Source organism: Nelusetta ayraudi, unplaced genomic scaffold, assembly GCF_046127955.1.
Source record: "Nelusetta ayraudi isolate G7.1 ecotype Tasmania unplaced genomic scaffold, CSIRO-AGI_Nayr_v1 ptg000060l, whole genome shotgun sequence".
Classification (NCBI taxonomy): Eukaryota; Metazoa; Chordata; class Actinopteri; order Tetraodontiformes; family Monacanthidae; genus Nelusetta; species Nelusetta ayraudi.
The window spans coordinates 8,411,012-8,420,981 of record NW_027466110.1 but is presented as its reverse complement, the minus strand read 5'-3'; the positions used below and the strand labels follow the sequence as shown (position 1 = coordinate 8,420,981).

Genomic DNA, 9,970 nt, shown 5'->3' with positions numbered 1-9,970 from the left:
TTCCATTACGACCAATCAGAAATCTTCCCACGTTTACACATGGGAAGGTCTGCAGCTCACGGTTGAGTGCCGTCTTTCAGCTTCACTCGTGTCGCTAACAGTCGGTAGCAACGTTAGCGGACACATTGCATATACATACACATAGCTATAACACTGCACTCATCGCAATCCACTGACTAATGCTGCTGTACCAAGACTGAAACCCAACCAACAGCCTCGGGAATCAAGTTGATCAGTAGTAGATTTATTCTAGTTCGAGCCACCAGCCAATGAGAGCTGGGAGCCGCTCGGAGCCCGCCCCCTTCTCAGAGAGTCCTCAGTGCAGAGAGAAACCTGCCTGCTTCTCCATTCCCCAATCATCCGTTACACTGAGCAGCGAGGATGAGAATCCTCAAACCTCAATTCTGAGTTTATCTTCATCATCATCGAAACTACAGTTTCAGTGAAGCAGAGGTCAGTTTCCCAATCGTAGCTCTCTCTCTCTCTCTCTCTCTCTCTCTCTCTCTCTCTCTGTCCCTCTCTCTCTCACTCTTCCTCCCTCTCTCTCTCTCTCTCACTCTTCCTCCCTCTCTCTCTTCCTCTCTCTCTCTCTCTCCCTCTCTTCCTCTCTCTCTCTCTCCCTCTCTTCCTCTCCCTCTCTCCCTCTCTCTCTCTCTCTCTCTCCCTCTCTCTCTCTTCCTCTCTCTCTCTCTCTCCCTCTCTTCCTCTCTCTCTCTCTCTCCCTCTCTTCCTCTCCCTCTCTCCCTCTCTCTCTCTCTCTCCCTCTCTCCCTCTCTCTCTCTCTCTCTCTCCCTCTCTCTCTCCCTCTCTCTCCCTCTCTCTCTCTCCCTGCGAGGGGAACCGGTTGTCCGTCGCTGTTGCCAAGGCTCGACTCGCCTCCAAGGGGAGGAGAACGTCCAAGTTCCATAGCACCTGGTTCCTCTGCAGGTCGTTAGGAAACGACTCTCGGCTGGCGCTGAGGAACCCGGGCCATTAGTCCGTTAATGTTTCCGAGTCGGCAGGCAGATAATCTACACATACTTTAAAATTGAATAATTCATTTGCGGGCCGTAACGCCGGCCGCCCGTCACTTTGCTCCCTGCTCGCCGCCAACACAGACTGCTTCCTTTTCCCTTTTCATCACTCTTTCAATGTCCTTTTTAGTGACTACTGACTCGCCACAACACTCCTCCTCCTTCCTTTATTGGTTTCGTTTCAAGACGGACGTGCACCTCCTGCTACAGAACTGACTCTGCTGTCCACGATGCCTTAAATTTTGCACTCACACAGCCTCATTCCATCACCTGTTCTTCCTCCTGCTGATGTCTTGCCACTGAGAACACACACACACACACACACACACACACACACACTGTTAGTCGATCCAGCATGGCTTTGCATGTGCCCAGATTTAGAAATACAACGTGTAGACAGAATTTGACGACGGGACGGAGTGAATGTTTTTCGTGCGTTTGCCGTCTTGTGCCTGAATGTTTGTAGTTCATTCCGTTCGACACTCCGCATTCCACGTTGATCTTCCATGGATACGACAACGACGAGCTTTATCACTTTTGCCTGACTCAGAAGTGAGGAGGCGACCATATGCTTCCAGATTAATATATTTAACATCATTCGTACATTATAAAAAAAAAATCATAATTTTTAATGTTTTAATCTCAAATTGTTGACTTTCTTGTTTTTTTTTTAGAAAGAGAATATAGAGGCTGTTTTTTTTAATAATATTATTATATTATTCTTGTTGGGGTTTTTTTACATTTGATTTTACATTTTGATTGTCAATCTGTGCTCTGTGATTTTTTTTTTACCCCTCCCCATCTTTTTGACATGCTGTCTCTGACTTGGCTTTATCTCTGAAGTGCTTCAATAACACTAACGGGGCGAAGGCTCGCTCGCACAAGCTAGCAAAAAAAAAAATCAAAAAATCAAAAAGTGATAACTGGAAAAGAAGAGAAAGTGGGTGTTGGAGGGACCGGCAACATGACCCGTTGGTGACATTTTCATTCCACAAGTGCCTGCATTGACCCCCCCTCAGTCCCCCCTTTTTTTTTTTTTAACCAATCAGCAACCAACGCCAAAGTCTTCAGACCTGGTTTTCTAGTCGTGCTCTGGTAAATGAGGCACTTTCCACTGACATGCTAGCGGGCTGGACGATGCGTCATGCCAACCGGCTTCAACCCTGATCAAACTGGCTCGTCTGATTTGGTTGTTTTTTTTTACGACTTTTTCACCAATTATTCCTTTAGAGCCTTCTCCCCTCCTCTTCCTTCTTCTTCTTCTTCCTCCCCCGCGAACATTTCAGATTTTTTTCCACCTCATCTGCTCCACGACAGATATGGACAAGCAAGACGCATATTTATTTAGTCTGTATAGGTCGACCGCGTAGAGGTTGTACAGCGTGTCTCTCATTCTTTTTACGAATGAATCCACTCGTAGGAGAAATCAATTTTTGTGCAATAACGGTTGTTCATCTCACTTTGTAACCCACTTTTAATCGGTGAACATGAATGCGAGATAACCTTATTTTTGTAAAGAAAAAAAACTGAAAAGTGTCTAAAAAAAAAAAAAAAAGGAGAGGATGTGTGTATATGAGGAGATGTGACGCTTAGCGATTGTTGGTTTGTTCGGCAGCTCGTCGGGGGGGGGGGTTGAGGAGAAGGTTCTCCTAAAAACCTCAGTGGAAAAATATCACAAAAAAAAACCCACCACACACTGTTCTGATTCTGCTCTGATTTTCATTTTGGCTCTGGAGAACCTCCCCCACTCCCCCCACCCCCCCACCCCCGCGTCTGGTCCTCAGAAGGCTGGTGTGGTTCCTGCTGCATGGACCCTCCCCCTGGTCTCCCCTCCCCCTTCCCCCCCTCCCCCCCCATCCCTCGCAGCTGTGATGCTGAGTCAGTTCCAGGCTCTCCTGCAGTTGTGCGGAGCTCCGATCGACTCCTGATCCTGCCGTCAGCTGCGGAGGGTTATCTTTCATCCCCTCCGTCAGGCTCCCGCTGGTCTGTCGTACACACTGCAGGCTTCCAGCAGCACGACGGGCCAATACCAGGCTGAGCCGAACAAACCCCCTCTGAGCTATTTTTCACACGGAAAAAAAAAAAAAAGAGAAATGAAACACTGTTTTTGTATATCAGGGATAAATAAACGAGAGGAAAAAAAAAATTAACGGGAAATTGTTGCTGTGGCTGTTGATTTTGTGTCGTTCGTCACTGGTGTCTGCGCCGCTTCCTTCACGCCGCTCGCAGCTGGAAATCAAAAGCGAGAGTGTCGGGTTTTATCTCCCCCGTAATAGCCTCAGAAAAGGGAGAAAATACAGTTATGCCACGAAATGAGCTCATTTTGTTTTCCCTTTAAAGCGCAAGGAGCCGGAGATCAGCCGCACTTCATCAACATTAGAGCTCCCCTGCGTTTTTGTCGTTTCCTCAGCTTTAGTTTTCATTCAGGACTCCTGTGCAGCAGCCGTGCGCGAGCGATTACCAAAATGAAACTCCAATAGATCCTCGGGAAAGCAGCAGGCGTTTAGCGCTCTGTTTGCAGCCTAGAAACAAAAAGACTAAGGCTTCACTTTTTGGGTAAAAGTGAAGTGAAGTTCCCGCACTCTTGGTCAACTTGCAGAATTCACAGCAAAAAAGCAAAAATAAAATTCATCAAAAATGTTTTTTGCCTGAAAAAGGTCTAATACCGAAACATCGCAATAGATTCAGTAAGTTGGCCACGTGTGCAGGAGCTCTTTTTTGTTTAATCTGGACTTAATTGCCACCCTCCAATGCACCTACAGAGGAAATAGATATGCAAAGATTTTTGCCTGGTTATAAAAATGAATTATTATTATTTATTTTTTTTAGCTCCCAGGTGTCAAAATGGAAACAAAAACAAGTTGGTCTCAAAGGTGCGAATGCAACACCTGGCTGGGAAGTAAAGTAAACTGGGACAGGACGCCACTTGATGGGAAGAGCAGCGGCCAGTTTGGCGACTCAGGCGGTGAGACAGGACACAGTCGGGTGTCCAAACTTCCCCCGGTGTTTGAAAAGCCGCTCCAGTCACTTCCAGCTGTCAACACAGCAACGAGCTCAGCGTCCTCCCACCGGGAGTTCCAGCTGCAACAGTCTGTTGGCTCTTCTGCGCTCGAAGTGCAACCGCAACACTGAGAACTGAGAATACACACACACACACACACACACACACACACGCAGATATATAGACACATCATTTCCCTCTGTTGTTTAGTTGGGTAGGTTGAAGAGCAGCTTGGCTCCAGAACGTTAGCGCTAAAAGCTTAATGAGCCAAATGAGTGGATTCATTAAGGAGGCGGCACCTCCGTCCCTCGTTGAGCTTCAGGTGGGATCCGGGCACCTTGTCCTGAGACTCACCACCAGCTGGAAAACACACGGCTCAACTCCCTCGGCTGCGTCGTGTACGACGGCGACGATCGATGCTCTCGCCCCTCGTGAGCGTTGAGTAAAAACGCGCTCGTCATAAAAGGAGGTGGATTTCCTTCTTCTGAGATCGATCTGATTTCTGGGAAGCGCCTCTAATGCATCAGTGTGTCTTCTCACACTGTGTAAAAAAGGATTTAAAAACTCGCTGCCTGTGTTTGGCAACCATGACACCAGGAATTAAGTAGAAAGGAACTTTTCACAGTTTTACAAAAACACCTCTAAATAAAAGAAAATTGGTTGAAATTACAGCTCGGTCGTGTTCAGAACTGCAATATAATTTAGTATTTGAGTTTCATTTTTGAAGTGTTGGCATTTATTTTATTTTGGGGGAATCGCAACATCCGCATCCAAATTAAAAATGTTTTTACTTTTTTCCTGCATAACTGTCATCAACCGATTTGGACATTTCTGTCATTTGCTTCAAGATCAAAACTTGTTCTTGCGGTTCACCTGAGACAACAGATCTGTTTATTGCTTTATTTTTCATTGCAAATAGCATATTTATCCCTCTGTTTGCAGCCTCCTGCCAAAGCCGATGCGCCTGTTGGAAAAGGAAGCGAGCCAAGGAGGTCTCACAGGGAGGAACAGACTCCTGGCCGGTTACAGTGTCACTCACCAGCCATGTGAATCCACAGGGCAACTCCTGCTCCAACAACTAAACGAAAGCCGGAGTTTGAATCTTATTACCGTGCACCGCAGTCGGTTCTGTCGGGTCTCCAGCTCCAAACAGCGCCAGTTAATTCCGCCTCAGGCGGATGAATCCGGTTGATTATACATGAGAGAGTGCACATAATGTGAAAATCGCACTCCGATTGAGTGACTATTTACTTTTGCCGAGGTCTTTAATCGGGCACTTTGCCATTGTGTGTTACATATTTCCTTTGTGCAAACTGTGGCGTCATGAAGCAGGGGTTTGATTAATCAGAGTCAGACGTGAGAAGGAAAAGGGGTCTGCGTGTGTGGGTGCGCGTGTGGAGGAGATGAGTGGCGTCAGCCGTGAGATTTCATTTGGCCTCGCCGGAAAAGAAAACCTCCCGTCAGTCCAATTATATTGATTATTATCAGCGTCTGGGGATGAAGGGTTTTGTTGCTGCCGCCGCTGCTGTTTTCCAACATTAAGCCCTTTACTTTGAAAAGGGAAGCCCGCTGGCAGCTGATATCCAGTGACACTTAAGTCAAGATTGAAATTAAAGTGGAGGCTTTTTCCAGACAGATTCACGCTGGCTGTGGCATTACGAACGCGGCTCGGTCGGTCGGTCGGTCGGTTGTTTGGTTTTTTTTGGAGCTTGCTGGTCGGAACAGCAGGGCTCTTTCAGCCTGACACAGTCGGGCTAATATTCACGTTTGAAAACTGAGCCTTTTCAGGAGCCGGGTTTGTAAATTCCGGGTCTGCCAAACGTAGACAGCATTGTGGACCGGACACACAGCAGATAAGATAAAAGTGTAAGAACACAGCTGTAACCATCCTGTACAATTTGAAAACTGGTTTATTCTGTTTATAACAATTTGCTATTCATTTATTGATTTATTTGCGAATACATACATTTGCAAAGCTAAGACACAAAATATGGCAAACAAAATTATATTTATTCATTTAAAAATAGAACCACAATCAGAATCAAATGAGGCACAATATAGAAAATATCAAGCTGGATCCAAAAAGAAAACATAGGCTGAGTTTGAAAACATAGAATATTTCATTTTCTTTGAGAAAATCATGCGCATAACTACTTCTTAAAAATGAGATCAGCAGCCAGAGGTCAAAGGTGAGCCTCAGTGCGGAAGGTGGGGACGCCTGGTGTCTCCTGCCCAGCCGGCGCCGCCATCCGGCGGACGCTCACTACCAGGGTGCCATCAGGGTGGATGGTCCCGCTGACCGTCAGGGGGTCCATGTCCTCGGGGAAAAGGGACTTGTGGGTAAAAGTGTCGCTGACGCTCCCGTCATCCAGGACCTGCAGGGCGGAGGAGGAGGAGGAGGAGGAGGAGGAGGAGGAGGAGGGGGGGAACCGAGGCGGCCGCGTGAGGAAGAAGGTCAAGACGGAGGTGTGAGGGTGAGAGGAGGGAGGGAGGGAGGGGGTGAGAACGACACACAGAGACTATTTAGCCCTCTGTTTGCAGCCTTCTTTAAAAGCTCTGAGCGTTAGCTCTTCTGCTAAAGTGAGGATTTGTTGCATCTGGCACATTTGGAAGTGACCAAAAACAAGGCGGTCTCAAGGGGCGGAGCCAGTGACCCTGCCGGTTATGTTGTCACCAGCCTGGGGGATGTACCCATGGCTTTTTATGACATCACAAAGGGCTGATTTCTTAAAGGATGGAGTTTGTGTCTTTTTCCTCAGGAGTTCACCGACAGGTTTGGACTCTTATCGGCGTCGTCAAATCGTCAAATTGAATTTTGACGAAACGGGACCTTCTAAATCCTCCGATATGGGTTCAAATTCCTCTCTCCGATGCTTTCCCGAGTCATTGAGTTCTGTGAGCGTCGGCGCCGGGCAGGGTGAGGGACACGGGGCTGCAGGCTGAAAGCGTCTGGTTCTGACGGGCTGCGTGGACGCACTGCAGCTTCCTTGACAGCGGCGACGCTTCGCACGATGTCGCTCTGTTTACATCAGGACACCTGGAGTCTGCGCTGACACCCACAGAGCTTCGGTTCAGAGTGCTTCGTTCACACCCGTCCTTCTCCTCGCGTGCTTTTCCCCTTTCAAATTTCAGAGAATTGACCTTTGACCTCTCGCATCCCTTGTCGGAAGTCATGTGGTCGTTATCTAAAGGCGGGACGGGCGGCATTTATGTCCCCCTCTCGCCTCGCTGTGCGGTTAACGCGCCAGATTTCTTTGTTCATAAATCCTCAGCAGTTTGCCTGCCAACTCACTAAACATATTTTTACATGCGATTTATTCACAGTCATGTGACTCAGAGCGTGGGAACGCACACTTCAGTGCTTTTAAATATGTTGCGCTCGTTGTCACCGCTCACACCATGTTGGAAATTTAAAACGCTTTTAACGCCTCATATTTTACAACGCACACACACACACACGTACACACACACACACACACACACGCACCTTCTGGGCGTGAATGACGACGCGGTGGTTGAACGCCATCACCACGATGTCGTGCGGCTCGAACTGGCTGACGTCAGCTGACACGTAGTAGGCGTCGCCCAGACATCGCACTGCACCGCCCGAGCTGCTCTGCCGGCCTGTCGCAGCGCCACCTGCAGGAGCTGCACAGACACAGCGGCAGGTGTTTAGGATGAAAATGACCAACGGTGATGAGCAAAGGTAGAATTCTAAACCAACAGTGAGCTATGCTGATGAAATCAAAACCTTGTTGATGCTAGTGACAGGCGATAACATATTTTTCAAATTCAATACGATAATCCATATTTTTGGGGGTCGATATCGCGATATCGATATCAAAAACACTTTTTGGTTTGTAACCTTTTCAATGAATAAAAAGTTTTAAAAAATCACAAGACGCAATGAAAAACAGTTAAATAAAATGTTTAAAGTGCTATTAAATGTAAATATAAATCATAAATAAGTATAAAGTTCTATAAAATTAAAAAGATAAATCAAAAATAAACACAACATGTCAATCAATAAAAAAAATCTGTAACCAAAATATAACAAACTTCAAAGAAAGAAAGAAAGAAGTATAACTTAGAATGTCAGTGAAAAACATAGCAGCCCCCTATTAGAATTATTGAAACAAAATTTTACTCTATGTACACTATGTATTGAAACAAATATCGATATGCACATCACTAGTTGATACTTGTTGCTTTTCACACTGTGTTTAATAGAGTGTTAGTGGCCAGGCCATGAGTTTGTATTATTAATGATACATTTAGATAATTTAAATGATGAAAAGGTCTTTTTGATGTGTTGCTACTCAGGTTTTATTGAACATGGATTGTGCTTTATTCAACCCTTCAGGTCATAGAAGATGGTGGTTGTTGGTTGTTGTTGTGAGGTATTCAAAGAAATATTTAAACATCGCACACACTAGAGTCTTCGCTCTCTCTCTCTCTCTCTCTCTCTCTCTCTCTCCCTCCCTCCCTCATGACGTCTGGAGCCAAACCCACTCCTCTCCTCTCACGTCCTCCAGGCGGCTCATTGCCTTTTCGGTGCCGCAGGTCTTTTTTTTTTTCCTGCGCGGTGTTTTTCTTTACATCAGCTGCAACGTGAAATGAAAAACTAATGCCGCCTTTCTTTTTCCTCCTGCCGGCGGGAGAAGGCCGATAAAGTGTTTCTGCCTGCCTGCCTGCCTGCCTGCCTGGCGAGTTGCTCACATCAACAGGCTTCAGCCACTCGACTGAAAAAAAACCCATTACACCTGTTTTTGCAACCTTTTTTACATTAGAATAACAGAAACGGACCCTTTGATGGGTGTTTTTGTGCTACAAATAACATGTTTGGGTTTTATTTTTCCATTTCTCTCTCAGTATTTATGGCATCCTGATGCATTTAACCCTGCCAAGCACATTAAGCTGGAGGCAAATACCTTCAAGCTACCCATCTGCTGACATGGAGATGCTGTACATCCCATGGGTCCACGCTGCCAGTACATCACTCAGGCCTCACGGTGCACAAGTTCCATTACCTGTGTGTCCATACGATGCTCTGCTGTGCTTGCCGAAGGGAGCCAGGCAGCTGGGGGCCCCGGGGCCGTCGTCTCCAAACAGACTGGAGTGATCCGGCGAGTCGAGGAAAGAATCAAACAGCGGATCCAGAGAGTCTGACGAGCCGCCCAGCGAGCCGTCGGAGCGGTAGGAGCTGGAGCTGCTGTAGCGTGCCGAGGAGCGGTAGGACGAGGAGGAGGAGGAGGACCTGTGGCTGGAAGACGTCAGCGAAGCCATCGTAAGTTGGCCTTTCGCAAGTGCACAGACAAACACGCACGCCCACGTTTGCCCTTTAGAGAAAACACACTTGGACTCAGGTGGGAGGTCCTCCCTTTTCTGTCAAAGAGGAAGAAAAATCCAACAAAACCCCGAAACTCGGTCAGCACCAAACTAGCAAAACTCTCACTCATTGTCCCGGGATCTTTGTTGTGGGCGCTTATATAGCGCTGGTGCATTGTGGGTAAGTGGAGCACAGCATGGGCCGGGTAGCCTTGTTGCTGTGGCCTTAAATGGCACTTTGGCACTTCAAATGTGAGCGCCAGAGACGTAACGGACAAAGTGATAAAGACGAGAGACAGCCAGACACACACACGCACACACACACACACACAGCGATAAGTTCGACGGGGGCCTCTTGAGGACGCTTCCAGCATGTGGTCATAAATAGAAAAGTGGTGAGAGGTCAGGTCAGCCGTTAGACTACTGTTGAGACTTTATCAATAATGAAAGAGAAAATTGACGTTGCGTTTCAGCTTCCAATAAAATATAAAATACACCCGAGAAAGTTCAGGTCCAGCATCAGAACAAACTGTTTTCTGAGTCTGAGGACGACCCATCAGTATTTTCTGAGGAGAACCAGAGAAGATTTCTTCTCGAAAAGCAACATTTCCCGCTCCTGACCCCGGCT

At 47.0% G+C, this 9,970-nt stretch overlaps 1 protein-coding gene across 1 annotated transcript; it reads right to left on the bottom strand.

The window, feature by feature from the left end:
- Positions 1–6,155: 6,155 nt before the first annotated feature.
- Positions 6,156–9,497, bottom strand: LOC142897563 (heat shock protein beta-1-like). Its single transcript, XM_076039987.1, has 3 exons — positions 9,045–9,497; positions 7,502–7,662; positions 6,156–6,389 (listed from the first exon to the last, which is right to left on the bottom strand). Exons 1-3 carry the CDS (start codon positions 9,298–9,300, stop codon positions 6,198–6,200), a joined length of 609 nt encoding a protein of 202 aa, XP_075896102.1. The 5' UTR covers positions 9,301–9,497; the 3' UTR covers positions 6,156–6,197.
- Between the last annotated feature and the right edge of the window lie 473 nt (positions 9,498–9,970).

Excerpts from the sequence above, each read along its gene's own strand:
- LOC142897563 (XM_076039987.1), bottom strand. The coding sequence starts at position 9,300 with ATGGCTTCGCTGACGTCTTCCAGCCACAGGTCCTCCTCCTCCTCCTCG. Across the intron at positions 7,663-9,044 it reads AGCATCGTATGGACACACAG|CTCCTGCAGGTGGCGCTGCG; the intron begins GTAATGGAACTT and ends GTGTCTGTGCAG. Across the intron at positions 6,390-7,501 it reads TCGTCATTCACGCCCAGAAG|GTCCTGGATGACGGGAGCGT; the intron begins GTGCGTGTGTGT and ends TCCGCCCTGCAG.